Genomic DNA, 15,650 nt, shown 5'->3' on the forward strand with positions numbered 1-15,650 from the left:
ACGCAAGGAAAAATATTTACGCACAGTGCAAAAGAGTGGGATGAGCTCTGCTCTAATGAAAGGCATCAACCAGACTCAAACACACAGCAACACACATGCACAAGCAGGCTGCACGTGTAGTACAGTCGCTCCAAGATCCCCCTTTTCTGACAGACAGGAAACTCTCAAAGCAAAATGCTCTCAAATAACTTCCTCAGTGAAAAGAAAACATGAAACTTGGAAAGGGAAGTAAAGGTGACACACTGATGAACAACAAGCTGAACTAAACTTTAACCGCTGAAAGAGTGGACAGAGTGTAAGTTTACATACATAAACATTCTTGATGTTGTGCTTTATGGGATTTATTTGTATGTGGGATTATTTATAGCTTGTGAGTGAGCCAGTCAGTGTTCAGTAGAATCACTAGAAGAGGCCAAGATACACAATGTGTCTCAAATACAATTAAGGAAAAGTGCTGTCGAATTCTCAATAATTCAGCTGCAAGGTTTATTTTAATGCACTTATTTCCATTAATGCACAAATATAGTCTTGTCTTCCTAGTTAAGTTTTGATATAGTGAACAATACCTTTATTTTGCATTGTTTCTAGGGTCAGTGCTTTATAAAAGTCAAAGCTAAAGCTGTTTCATTAAGTTTTCTAACTTGGGAAAATCTGCTGAGTAACAGGAAAATCTGAAAAATCTAAAAGAAAAATTTGTTTGTAATAATTTGTAAATTATTATTAAATTTATTAACTTAACTAAAAGAGAGAAAAGTAGAGAAAAGCAGAGGAAGCTAAGGGAAGAGCTGGTTCTAGCTGCTGAAAACAAATGGACCTTGTTTCATGGATGTTCCACAACTGTAAATGGATTAAAAAAACCTGAAACTGCATTTAATAAATGCACATTTTATAAATAAAAAACATGCATTAAAAGACTTCTATGGAAAAAAAGAGAATAAAACCTATTGGGACCTAAAACAATGGTTTATTCCAAAAATGTAAAAGTAAAACACAAGTAATTTGTGCATGCTATGTGCACACGTCAATGCCACCAGCAGATATTATCTGAGGTGTGCTCTGTATTGCATGGGAGCTGTGTGCAACTGTCTCATTAATGTTTGTAGCAACAAGCAGTAATGAGAATGAATGACACAGTCTATACACTGTATGTGTATGTGAGAGAGGGAGACAAGCCGGAAGTTTCAGCCACGACCATACCACAGCCTAAGAACATAGACGTCATCAGAGAATGTGAACCAGATATAGAAAATCCTGCCAGTTATCTTGTAGTGGCATTCAGCATTCCTCACTAAACAAATTCAAAACTAATATACATGATAGTCAAAGGTAAATGCAGTCAATGACAAATCAGTCAGTGGCTCCTTATGTTATGTTCTTTTAGTCTCAATACATTTTATACAACCAAATAAGCACTGCTTAATTTATTCAATGCATCACAAGTGACTCTAGCTTGTTATAAATAAAGAATTGAAACAAATTAGGGATGAAACCTAAAATTGAGAGATGGTGCAAAGGCAAAGGCAAAAATTTCTAAAGGGTAGAGTAGGGTAAAAGTCTGTGGATGTGGATGTTGGACAATCACAATCAAATGAATATTGCTGAACATCCCTTTTCAAAAACATGGGCATTAACACAGCTTTGGTCCAACCTTTTCTGCTATTATAACCTCCACAAAATTTTAGAGTGGCTGTAGGAATTTGCCCATTCAGACACATCAGTGCACAGGTACTGATGTTAGACAAGTAACCAGTGTTCCATTTCATCCCAAGAGGTGTTCAGTGGGGTTCAGGTCAGGCCTCTATGCAGGTCCCTCAAGCTCTCCTACACCAAACTTGGCAAACTATGGATAAGACATCTGCCAAATGCCAGAAATGCAAATGTAATGTAAATACAAACCATGTCTTCATGGGCTATGCTTTGTGCACAGGGGCATTGTCATGCTCAAGCATGTTTTGACTTGGTCTGCTCCACAGGAAAACATACTGTTAAAGCACTTCTAACTTTGGACCATCAGGAAAGCCCCACAAGAGGGTGTGATAGAAGAAGAAGCCTTTATTTGTCATACATAAAAGCAGAATGAAATATTTTTTTTGCATCTTAAGTTCTTAGACAGGGACAGAGGGAGTAAAAGACAGATAAACTCACCTAATGCACAGTCTGAGGAGTCGGTTCCGTTCCTCCTGTCCTCTGAAGAGCTCTGTAGAGCGAGTTTCAGTGTGTTCACCCAGTCCTCCATCTCAGCTTCACTGTCTGCTGCCAAATAGTGACTGTAGCGCTCTTGCATCTTCAGCTCAAAGCCATTCCGTCGCATCTTAGGACACTATGAAGCACACAGAGATCATTTACACTATTTTTTCTCAGTCAGCATTTCCAATCAGGTACTTAGTCTTTGAACTCCAAATCCTACAATTATTTCAAATAAAAGATCTCCAACGTGCTAAGAGCTAAGTGTTTTACCACAAGCCTGGCCACAGTCCTAATCCCAAGCCTGAGTCAAGGACTTATGAACGTTCTCACTAGACAGCTTTTAAAGATTTTCCATGGATAAGTGTACTAATAAGGAGTACCGTCACCACGTCGATACAAGAGTCCAAGTAGATGGAGCCTTTGGTCTCTTTACAGTTCTTCTCATCTTTATAGGAGTTGAGAATGTAGGAACCATCAGGCAGCTGAGACAGGTAGAAATACCGCCGCTTAAACACCTAGGATTAGAAAACCACATGCTTAAGTACACAAGGTTGACATTCAAACAAAAGACTCATGGTTAAGATGAAATATAAAAAACATGATTTCAGATTGATTTACCTTCATTGATACAGAAAGGCTGCTGTTGATATTGGCTTTATGGAGCCATCCCTGTTTCATCACACCTCCTTTCTGAGAGCACAGCGATAAGGAGTCCTAAATCACACAAACACACACACACACGCGCAAACACAATTAATCATGTTTTCAAAACAGATAAGCTCTGCTGGGAATCTGTGCCCTTCCATGGAAGTCAGACACTTATATGTATTTCATGCTAAAGTTGCATTCATATAGATTAATGCTGACTCAGGAGTGCTGTCCTTCACTGATACACCTCCCCCATCCCTCCATATTAAAATACTGTCTATAACACACGTACACACACAACACATTTGTAAAACACTGGTACAAATACAGTTACAGATTACTAATTATTATATCTGGATCTGCATTAGCACTGTGCAAAAGTATTGGCACTCTATGTTTTTAGAAAATAAATGTATTTCTGATGCTGATGTAAATGCGTACAAGTAAAATGATTTAAAATAGTAAAAATTTAAAATGGTTCTGAAAATGTCATTAGAAGACATACTACATATTAATACACCACATCATCCAGGATGTCTGGGATTTTTGTCTGAAAAAACTGAAGCAAGTGAGACAGTCAAATACTACAGAAAATCATTCGAAGTACTATTTAATAACAGCTAATTTGAAAAAGCATGTTAACTATATTTGCCTGTTTTCTTTGCTAGTACCAGCATCCATTCCAAGAGCTAACGCAATTGTTTGCAAATCAGATTCTAGCCGATTAGTTTAACTTCTGTCTTGATTATAAGTAGGAAAGCTACTGTTTACGGTTTTATGCCTAATGCTTGCATCTCCCTTTCTGACATCTTTCACATGAAAACTTGACATTACTTAATGTTCAATTAGAAACATTTACTTTTTATTTTTTAATACTTACAAAATAGCAACATTCTTTTGCCTTCACATGATTTTAGGTGAAGCAGGATATTGTCACAGCCTTGTAAACAGATTTGTAAAAATTCTTCTGGTCACATGAGTTGCAGGGATTCTACATTCAAATGATATTTATAGCAACAATGCTGCAATGTCCTATAACCTAAATTTGATTTAAAAAATTTGTTAAATTTGATGTGATCAAGTTATTTAACACATATGCTGTCATGAAAAACTAAATATTATTTAAGTGTTATTTCTGGTTTTCTGTAGTTTTGGTACAATCAATTAGTATAATCAATCCTAATGACAGAGCTTTGCACTGTCAGAATCACACAGTTTCTGTGTGTGTGTGTGTGTGTGTGTGTGTGTGTGTGTCCATATATCTCTCTAATGTAATTGAAGTGGCCTGGCGCCCTATATCAATGTGCTTTTCTCTAGCTCTCTACTGTAATGTGATTGTCAAAGTGTACTCCCTCCTCCTTCCTAATTTCTCCTTCCTTCCCCCCTTTCTCTCTCGTTTTCTCTTTCCCTCTCACTCTCACTGCTCCACTGAGACCAAAAGATCGATCATTCTCCCACTTCCCCTCTTCTCCGGACCGCTCTATGAATTAAAAGCCTTTATTTTCCATCATTCATTCAGTTCAATAGGCATGCACATGGTTATGCTAATGTCCTCAAACAGGAAGCACTATTGGTTGTGAGGTTATAAGATCTCTGGATTATGATCACGATATCAGTAACCCCACAGAGAAATGTACAAGGCTGTTTAAAATTAGACCAGCCTCTAAATGGCACTGATGCATTACGGACACACAAAACATGGAGAAAGGCAATAGTTTTTCCCTTAATAGTCACTCGTACTCTGCATCTCGTATCATCCAGATCGACCGGACATTTCATTTGAGGCTATTTATAGTGTGAGAGGCTCTGGCCACTGAAAAGGCCTCTGTACTGACTCTAGACATGTGACTGAGATTTTCCTCTTAACAATCAAATCATGCATCATGACTTGAAAAAGATGGTAGAATTTTTTAACATTTATAACATTTATTTAACATAGATTATTAGCACTGTGGCACCTTCACTTCTGAATCCGTGTCTGTTCATGGACATTGTAACACATATGGTTCAAAGTCACACCGCAGTTTCACTGATTCCTGCTAGACAGCAAATTTCAGCACACTGGTCAGGAATTCAGAATCACAGACAGTCTTCTTACCTCCTCTCCCTCATCAGTCTCAAACACGTGGTATGGGAGTTTCTCAGTCTTAGCCCCTTTACTGGAACAGAAAACAAAGAGGAAATGCTAGAGTGTGAGCAGAGCAGTGGAACAACTGACTCCTCTGAAAACACTGTGAACTTATAATGGAGCTGGAAAAATCTTTTCTGAATTTTGAGTAAATTCAATTTTGATCAAACGTGGATTAGAAGAGCACAATAACAACACTAACATCACACAGAACGTACTTTTTTTCCATTAAAGGCCGTATATTTAGACTTTACTTGACCCTACATAATTGGTAGTTAATACCAAAATTGCACACCCCTGATAGTCAGGCATAAATACAGACTTACCCACTAGTCAGACAATTATGAAGGAGTTGCACACAAACAGTGTCTCAGTTACACACAATTCTACATTCCTAACAGAAAATTCTACGTAAGTGTGCCAACTATCTGTCTATGAAATAAAGCGTAACTAAAGTTGAGTCTCATAGCAAGACCATGAACCCAAAGACACAAGACAGGTCTTTAAAGTATCTGTTCTTCAGGAATTCTGAGTTTTAAAATGGTCAAATAATCTCTGGACAACACACACACAGAAAGAGAGAGAGAGAGAGAGAGAGAGAGAGAGAAAGAGAGAGAGAGAGCAGAGTCAATGGTCAATTTGTAGCAATACTTGGAGAGCTGGATGTGTTGTTTGAGCGAAAACTATTCTATTTCAGAAATCTATACAGACAAATTAAAGGTGAAAACAGTGGATCTGTTATGCTGTGGGGGAAATTTTTGCTGGCATGGTTTGGGTCCACTAGCATGCCTTCCAGCTACAGGATAAGACTGCTCACTGAATGGTTTGATGAGTGTGACGTAATTCATCTGCTATGGCTTTTTCCAGTCACCAGATCTCAACCCAGTGGAACACATATGGGAGATCCTGGGGTGATTTTTTAAACATCTCTCTCCACCATCAAATGTGGATAAATAGTTATAGTGCAGTTCCAGCTGTTCTCATGGCTTATGGTGATTAAACATCTTACAATACAATTTTCTTTGATTTGCCATGCTCATTGACCATCATCTCTGTTAATGAAATTTCTATGTAAAAGAGAATAATCATACATAGTCTGATTATATCTAAACAAAGCTTTAAAGCAATACTGCCTTACTGACTACAATTATAAGTGCAATCTTTTTGTTATTGGTGTGGTGGTACAGCAGGTAGGCTAACTCTTTTTTCCAGAGACCAAAAATGGGGAATTTCTCTCTGTTTTTTGATGCCCATGTTATTATAGCATTACATTTCTTTGTCATGTCACACTCCACAGTGTAGGGGCAATATATTCATAGAAAAATTCCAAAGAAACCAAATATTTATTATTTTCTTTTTTTTTTCGACACAAATGTCTATATCTGGTAGTGATATCAATCCCACTACTGGTCTCTGAGATCCACAAAGTGCTTGTTCATAAGCATCTAAAATCTGAAGGGGTTATCTTCAACCACTTAAATTCTGAGTAAGGTTATCCCAACAGAGGTAAAAACATCTCTCACTGAAATCTAAGTGTCCTGACTAATTTTATATCAGACTCAGGGTGGTAAAACAATTCATTAGTTTATACTGATCAATCAGCCAATCATATGATAATGCAAAAACAGTGGTTAATGAAAGAGAGCCTCAGGAAAACTCACTGAAATCAGAACACAAAAAAAGTGATCTTTGTGACTTTGGCATTGGTTTATGGTTTCGGAATGCAGTATAACAGAAAGTGCTGAAATTCTGAAACTTAAGTATATCAGAAACCGCTGAAACACTCAACGGACAGCGCTTCTGTGGAAAATAATATCATGTTGATGAGACAGACCAGGGACTGAAATGAACTGACAAGAAGGATACGGTAAATCAGGTAACCACTCTTTATATCTGTGTTGAGCAGAAAAGCAGCTCAGAATGACCAACATGGTAAACCTTGAGGAAGATAGGCTTCAGGTTCTACTCCAGGCAGCTGAGAACAGGAAATTAAGGCTACACAGGGTGGAGACTCCTAAAAATGGTACTGTTCAAGATGGGAAAAACGTTGCCTGGTGAATCATGATTTTTGCTGCGACATGCAGATGGCGAGATTGGAATTTAGAGCATGAATCCATGGACCCAACCTGCCTTGTTTCATCACTTCAGCCTGGTAGTGGTAGTGTCATGGTGTGGGTAATGTGCTCTTGGCACACACTCTGCCTCTTAATACCAATTAACAAAGGATGAGATGCAATACAACGGGAGGAAAGGGAACTCAAGCCCAGAATTGGAACCATGTTCCTTATAACGTTGCCAGTGAGTGTCATTTTACACACTTTTTAATACTAGGATCTGATTCATGACTCAGAAGAAGATTTCAGTAGAATTTATGTAGAAATTCAGAAAATTATTAAGGATTCTCTAACTATCTAGTGCCACTGTTTATTGTCCCTCTGTACATAATATTGAAATTTCTTACATGTCTTTTAGATTTATAGTTAAAGCTTTTAGATATAGTGTTTCTGAGCAGTAACAGTTTTGTGAGTTATTTACATGTCCAACATTTCAAACACTGAAGACCCAACTTTTTACCTACTGAGAAAACAATCAGTAAACGATAATCATAATATTAGTAATAAAAACCAGGAACATCCTACCTGGGAAGAGTGCGGAAGCATCCAGAATAAGCCTCATAATTGTAACTGATCATGTACCAGTCAGTGTTGTACATTTTGATGCACTGCCAAAAGAACACTCACTAGTTAGTACCTCAAAGCACCAGATGGACTCATAAAAACATGAGTAAGGTAGGAAAGTGTGACAAAACAGCTGTTTCATCCAGGATTATGTATTAGTCAAGCTTTTTTAATCTGAATCAGATGTTCTGCAAAGTACCTCTGTTGCAAACAGGCTTTTAGCTTCTTGTTCAGCATTCTGAGGTACAGATGAGACAGTCGTTCTTCTCTGACGATCGATTCGTAACTCCTGAAAAAAGCAAATTTAGAGAATTACTACCTACAGCAAGCTCTGACTGGCTGTTTAAAAAGCATCCTGTTTGACTGCCCTGTATTTGTATTCTATGAATCATCCAATAACATCGAGTAGATCCTAATCAATAAACACAGAGAAACACTAAAAACAGATCTATTTTAAATTAAATAAAATATCACACAGCAAAGATTCAGATATAAAATTGCAGATATCTGTTGACAGAGCTTCATCTATTTTAAATCTTCTCTATAATCTGCTACTGTTTTGTTTACTTTATGTATCTAGATTACGTTCTTGGGTTAAATGTTCTCTTCGTGGTGTTGGGTTAAATATACAGTATACTCCACCTTGGCAGTGTGCTCTTCAAGCCGCCTGCACTTAGCTCAACTTTATCATAATGTAAGTTATTTTTAGTGAACTTACTGCGACGTCATCAGCTGGCCACAGCAGCAAGTCCCTCTGAGGATCGCTGTGGATCTGGGCTTTCCTTTGGAACACCACATTTTCATAGTCAAGAGGCTCGATAATCTTTGCCTGTTCCTGCACACAGACCCAGACACAAACACACATATAAAGTGAGAGAGAGAGAGAGAGAGAGAGAGAGAGAGAGAGAGAGAGAAATAAGTCTATGTGTTAATAAGATGACTGAACTACTCAAACTATGGAGTACCTTACCATAACTTACTCTACTCAACCAAAATTGAATCAAATTTCAATCTCTTCAAGATCTTAAATGCATCTGCTTGTTCAAAGCAAGAAAACAGAAAACAGCATCAGCTGATATAATGGTTCCCTTTTAGGCTTGTGACGGAATGTTGTAACAAAAATGTGACACTACATTGGGTAAAAGGATTTCAACCCATAACTATCACAAAAACTCTGTTTTGATCACTGTTTATATTTTACACCTCAACACCCAATACATGGTACTTACTTAAGGGTATTTTTTATAATGTACTTGCATAAGTGACAATAAATAAGCAAAAGTAAGTGGACACCTGCCTATCACATCCATATGTGGTCCTATCTTAAACTGTTGCCACAAAGTTGGAAGAGCAGAATTGTATAGAAATGTCTTTGTATGTCGATGAATTACAGTTTCCCTTCACTGGAACTAAGAGGCTCAAACATGTTCCAGCATGACAATGACCATGAGCATGAAGGTTTGGTTTGCCAAGGTTGGAGTGAAATAACTTAACCCCACTGAACACCTTTGGGATGAACTGGAACACTGCACCCCAGGCTTCCTCACACAACATCAGTGTATGATCTCACTAATGCTCCTGTGGCTAAATGATCACAAATCTTCACAGCCACACTGAAAAGTCTTCCCTGATGAGTGGAATTTATTATAACAGCAAAACTGGACTAAATCTAGAATGGGATGTTTAACAATCGCATATGGCTGTGATGGTCAGTTCAAGTGAAATAGATTTTATTGGCAAAGGATGGCGTGATGACACTGTCTGGTCTAACTTACATTACAAAATCCTAACCACTGACTTGTACAGTGTAGATCAATGTACATCCGACCTGCCATTCTGAAATGCAAAAGGTCAAAACTCGCACTGGTGTTTATACCAATAACACTGTTATTACAGTGTTATATAACTGCCTTATAAACAGTTCAATCAAAGCCACTTAGGGACCAGTGTGAATATTCATAACAAACTAAACTATGTAGGAAATGAAAGCAAAAATCTGAGCTGGAGACTGAAGAAGTGTAGATGCTTCCAGACACGTGTACTGTAAGATACAATTAAGTGATTAAGATTGTACTATGTGCTGCAGCATGTATAAAAATAGAAGCTGAGCAGGCCCAGTTTTAGATCAAGACAGCAAAAGAAAAATACTGAAGCGACTTTGAAAGAAGGTTTATTATTGGAGCAGGCGCTTCAGCAGTAATCACTTACCTCAAGATTCAAGCTTTTATTGTCATTTCAACCACATATAGCTTACATAGTACATAGTGAAATGAAACAACGTTTCTCCAGGACCCTGATGCTACATAAACATACAACATATAGTTTGGACACAAAAACCACAACACAGAGCTAGGAAAGAAGTTTGTCCTAGCCACATAAAGTGCAAAGTGGCTGTGACTAAAGTGACATTTAGATCTATGGGAAAGACATCAGTAAACAGAGCTGGAAATTCAATGATGGTGATACTCGTGCATTAGTATGATGTCTAAGTAAAAACAGAAGTGCAACTGTTCCTCAGGTGACCGAGAATGTCAATGCATGATGTGCAATGTCTGTCACCAAGAACTACATAGAGAGGAATGTTGTATTATTCTTGTGATACACAACCCTCTAAGTACATCTATGAATTCACAGTTTCATATCTAGTGCAGAAAATTTGGCAACATAAATGATCATAAACTTTTCACCATATTCTCCACAACTGGTTTTAATCCAAAACAGTGCAGGTCTGAATGCCTGACCTCTATCATGAGGGGGCCAAGGGGGTTTGTTATGCTGACAGGGATATTTTGGCACCATGGTTTGTCCTCATTTGAATGAAATGTCACGGCAAATCATTCTGACTGTTCACCTTTATCCTATGACGAAACACTGACAGGTTCACTGAATGGTTTGATGTGGTCAGGATAATGGTGGCTCACAGTAGCCAATTCACCAACAGGCTTGTTTTTAGGAGGCAGGAGGAAATCAGAGATCCTGGAAGAGATTCATGAGGACATGGCGAGAACATGCCAAACTCCACACAGACAGTAACCTGAGCTCAAGAGACCAAGGAGCAGTTAGATGGCAACGCCACCACGCCACCCACACAACCTTTATCAACACAAACACTGTCTCTTAGGAGTCATTACAAACAAAGGAACTACTCTTTATATTTGATAAAGATGAAAGGAATAAGTAATGTTTGTGTAAGTTTACACAAGTCATTACTGACTTATTTAGATGTCATGAAGCCTTCTGAAATGCACTTCTGGCACCACAACCTTTATATTCACTTCTATAAGTAATAACATCTAATCAAACAATCAATTCATGATTCTTGTAGACAATGTATTGTTAAAATGCTTTTTTCTGATCACATGAATGCAATGAAGGACAACTCAACACCATGTGACATTGACTAGTATGAAATCCTTCACTGACGTAAAACTGCTTCACTGCAGTTTTACTTTCGTTTTTCTATTTTTTTCCTTTATTACAGCCACATGGATTGGACAAAGTTTGGCTGTAAGAATTTGTTCTGCTCTAAATGGCTCATTACAATCAGCCATTTTAAATGTTTCTCCTTTATACAGTTTATTCCATTATAATTTGGAATAGATGGCTATTAACATACTGATATTATTAAAAGTAAAATTAGTTTCCTCTACAATGTCCATTTTTCTCCTACAATGTCTAATGTCCATTCTTTACTTAATCCTTTAAAAGAACTGACATATTTTTGGAAATTTCCTTTCATCTGTGGATATGTGAGTGTGAATCAAAATACCAGTGAGAGTTATGCATAGCTTAGACCTTTGCTCAGCCTCTTAATATAACATTGTCATAACCTTCTGATCTACTTATCAGTGGAGGTCATCTGGCAGCAGGAAGTATTATAAATATAAACCTAAGATACTTCTATGGAAAACAACTTGACAAACTTATTATAAGTAAGATAGACTCATAAAACTTCATCCTCATACCACAAATGTAAATGCACTCACTTCTTTGGGGGCCTTAAATTTTGCAGGAAGTTAGAAAGGAAGGGGTTAGAAGTTAGTAAGAGATGTTCTGCTTTTGCTGGAATTTTAGCCGAAAGCTGACCGGTGTTCAAGAGCTGAGCTCAAATGATAAGAAGCACCAAGTTCAACACTATTTTAACTCGAGTCAGTGTCTTATACAATCTGCTCATTGTTTTCTGCAGCTGAGTTTCAACAGGATTTGCAGCTCGTAAGAGTCCCTTAGAACTACATGATAGATATATATATATATATCATACCTGTGCATGCTGGTTATCATATGATATTATAAAAGGAACCTAATGTCACTCAAACACAACGATACAAATTTATATCCACCTTGTAACATCTGCATACCCGCAAGCTTAACAGCTTCCTGTCATGCGTCAAGGCATGTGCACGGACGATTCAAAACCACAATCCAGGCTTCCAACAGTGGTTGAATTACAGCGTCTTACTGCCTTCTGCCTGCACTGTTGAACCCTCTCAGCTCTACCCCAAACAAACTTTCTTTATTGTACTCTGAACAGGGAACTGTATCAGAATAAACCATACACTCATCCTTTATAGAGGAAATCTGTAGTCAGGCCTGAGATTAGCTAAAGTGCAACACCCTTCAGCACCCTACAACATCCTTCACTCTGCACTGCTACTATATAATATAAAGAGACACAAAGTATAATAGACGAATGACAGATCGTCAAACCAGAAGCAAGAGGGAAAAGGAAGTGTGAGCTAGAAGTAGACCACTCTGTATTTGAAGGGCGTTGGCGCACGGCTTAGCTATGATGAAGTTCTTACTTCCGTATCCGCAAAAAATACGTTGAGTTGAAATATTTATAAACAAAATTTATGACAAAATCTTGGTCGCAGAAATTTCAACAAAAACGGTGACATGCACAAACTGAGGTCTGCCTCAACGGTCTAAAGGGCTAATTGCTTTTCCAGATAACTTTCCCTTAGATGAACACAAATGTACAAAGCAGCTGTTGGCTGTATAAACACAATACCCTAAACACATCATGCCATTTTTCTGAACCTAACGTATGTGTGCAACCTTCTTCGTAATTAAATCTGTAGGCCTAGGTTCTTTTAACTTCCAGGAATAATCCCAGACTGAAAAGATATCACGTTAAGGTACAAAGACCTTGCTGGTTAAGCTAATTTGTAAAAATTAACTATGTTCATTTGAACAAAAAGTTCAAAGTTTTCAACTCTGAGACATTTAACACCAGGCATAGACACAACATACTCAAGCTTTTGTACTCCCAAGACACACCATGACAACATGGCTTACAGTAGGATCAAAGTAAAGTCTTGGTACAAAGATGGTGACGAGGTGACGGGAAAAGGACAGGCTTCAATGGCATGTAGAATAAAAAGCAAGAAGGCACAGAAAGCACGCGGGAAAACCTCGAAGGGATTCCCTAAGCATCACTACAGCCTCCACAGAGCACTGCTTGACGACGCTTTGTCCCCAAACAGGACACAACAACAGACTGAAATCATCATGAAGTACTTGTCAGGCTTAACATAGACACTGCAGCCATTTTTTTTTTGTTCCTGTATCATTTTCTGCAGCATCATCAGCCAACATCTTACTACCATGCTCAGATAATAATACACCTCCTGGCTTCTGCCTGTGTATCCATTCATCCATTCTGAACAAGGACACAGCTTACATTTACTATACATGTAATAGTCTCACAAAGGCACACATCAGCTCAAAACCAATAATTTGGCATGAGAGGAAAAAAAAGAAATCAATTAAGAAAGTAAGATGAGAGTGAATGAGCACATGGGCCGCTTTTTCTGAACACAAAGGAGAGACTACAAGCAGTCCATGTGGTCTGCACACCAGGCACATCAGGCTAGTGGTACAGCAGTGGTCATTATCAGGGGGAATAGTAGGAGCACTATATTTAAACATGACCACACAAAAATCTTCCACGCAATCATGAAATCACAAAAATCACACGTTTGATTGAGTGAGTATTACACCCGCAGCATCAGCTCTGTTCAACTACCGGGTGGGAAACGGGAAACTGTGGCTGAAACTGCTTTACGTCGAGTCGAAGCGAATGAAACCATATCTGAGCTTATATACCAGGAAACAAGGGCGATGTCCATTTCTGTATGCATGAGAGACATGGACAAGAGCGATTAACCCCCGATCCGTTAGAGTAAACGTAAACTAGAGGTTTACTGACCACAGCAATAGACGTCCTGACAGCCTCCGACACGCTTTGCCTGAGCTCCGCCGCTGTCCCGGGTTTACTCAGCCTTTTGGTGAATTTCCGCACTTCGGACATGCTTTTGACTTTTTATACGTTCATCAGTCCCATCAACTTTCCCTCTGAAATCCGAGACATTACCTTAAATCCAGGTGCGATTAGAGACAGAGGCAGATATAGCGCCTCCAAAGACGCAAAGCTGTTCAGCGGCGCTGCACCGCCCACAGGAGGGTTGCCAGATAGACCAACAAAGTCGCCCCAAAAAATTAAAGAGGGGTATAAAAAGTGGAGTAGAAAGGCAAAATATGAAATAAACAAATTTAAATTGAAATTTACGTTAAATAAAATAATATCTATATTTATGTATCTTTACATTCATTCTTACATTGTATATCCTTACATTTTGCACAAATGTATCTTTTGTACTGTAGGATAAATGGTGGAAGAAGACTAACAACAACCATCCAAAGTCTAAAATGTAGTGTGCAAGCTTCAGTGTTGAGAATAATATAATAAATATAAACATAAACATGGTAAAGTAATATAGTATAGGTTATAACATGAGTATAGTCTTAGGTACAAATACAACGAACAGGCATAACATTATGGCCTAATATTGTGTTGGTCGCCCTTTTGCTGCCAAACCAACCCTGACCCATCATGGGCTGTGTATTCTGACACCTTTCTATCAGAACCACGGGCCACGGGCCTTCGCTCCCCACATGTATCAATGAGCCTTGGTCACCCATGACCCTGTCGCCAGTTCACCATTGTTCCTTCCTTGAACCACTTTTGATAGATACTGACCACTGCAGACCGGGAACACCCCACAAGAGCTGCAGTTTGTCCTAGCTACATAAAGTGTAACATGTGCAACCAGGTGCATGACAGAAGACAAAAAGACAGAAAAATACAAAAAACAACACAAAACAGTACAATGTGCAAACAAATAAATGCGCAAACTAGAGGAACTGTAAACCAGTGGTTCCTTATAACATATATGTTTTGTTAACACTGACATATAGCAGCTGTAGGTAACAGTTTAAAGTGTGCAAAAATAGCAATAGCAGCAATTAAATAAGTGTGCAAATACAAAATGTAAACATTTATGAGTGTGAGTGGAGTTATAGATGTATGTGTTGAATCACACACAGTTGACACAGGTCAGTTCACACAGTTAAGTGAGTGAGTGTGTGTGTGTGTGTGTGTGTGTGAGAGAGAGAGAGAGAGTTCATACAGTTCACTTCTGGATGTTGAGGAGCCTGATGGCTTGAGGAATTAGAGCAATACTGGAGAATTAATGATATAAAGTATACAGTGAGTATATACTGTGAGAGTAAAATGATTTCCTTTGAGTGAATGTGAACGCATCAGTGTAATATTGGGGGAATAAATGCAGGGAACGATTAGTGTAATGTATCAAGCAAACAGTGCAAAAGAGCAGGTTTGGGAGATTAGATGTGTAGCAGTAGAATAGCTGCGATCAACCGATAAACAGAGTAATACTGTGATGAGTAGCATCAGTGCAGTATGCAAAATGATCTGCAACTCGACCCAGGACAAAAACAAAATGTGAGTTTATTATAGGAACAGGCTCTAACACACAACAGTGTGCTGATTTGTTATACAGAGTGATTGCTGTTGGTTAGAAAGACCTGCTGTACCCTTACAGTTCTATTGTTTATTATTTTACAAAAGCAAACATTATATTAAATGGAGTACTTAGCTCTTAGACCATTGTTTATGCTTTGCAAAGTGAAAAATGAGCTCGATC

The 15,650-nt window shown here is 38.3% G+C and overlaps 1 protein-coding gene across 2 annotated transcripts in view; it reads right to left on the reverse strand.

Annotated features, from left to right (window-relative positions):
- Nucleotides 1-14,087, reverse strand: part of dock11 (dedicator of cytokinesis 11) — a 68,693-nt gene extending 54,606 nt beyond the window's left edge. For both annotated transcript variants that reach the window (XM_058394704.1, XM_058394703.1), the window contains exons 1-8: nt 13,853-14,087; nt 8,360-8,476; nt 7,841-7,930; nt 7,603-7,685; nt 4,934-4,994; nt 2,806-2,901; nt 2,568-2,702; nt 2,146-2,320 (exon numbers count right to left, since the gene is read on the reverse strand). In XM_058394704.1, the coding sequence (XP_058250687.1) occupies nt 2,146-2,320; nt 2,568-2,702; nt 2,806-2,901; nt 4,934-4,994; nt 7,603-7,685; nt 7,841-7,930; nt 8,360-8,476; nt 13,853-13,954 (859 nt within the window). In that variant the 5' untranslated portion in view covers nt 13,955-14,087. The remainder of the gene's footprint in view (nt 1-2,145; nt 2,321-2,567; nt 2,703-2,805; nt 2,902-4,933; nt 4,995-7,602; nt 7,686-7,840; nt 7,931-8,359; nt 8,477-13,852) is intronic.
- Between the last annotated feature and the right edge of the window lie 1,563 nt (nt 14,088-15,650).

Source organism: Hemibagrus wyckioides, linkage group LG07 (genome assembly GCF_019097595.1).
Source record: "Hemibagrus wyckioides isolate EC202008001 linkage group LG07, SWU_Hwy_1.0, whole genome shotgun sequence".
Taxonomy (NCBI): Eukaryota; Metazoa; Chordata; class Actinopteri; order Siluriformes; family Bagridae; genus Hemibagrus; species Hemibagrus wyckioides.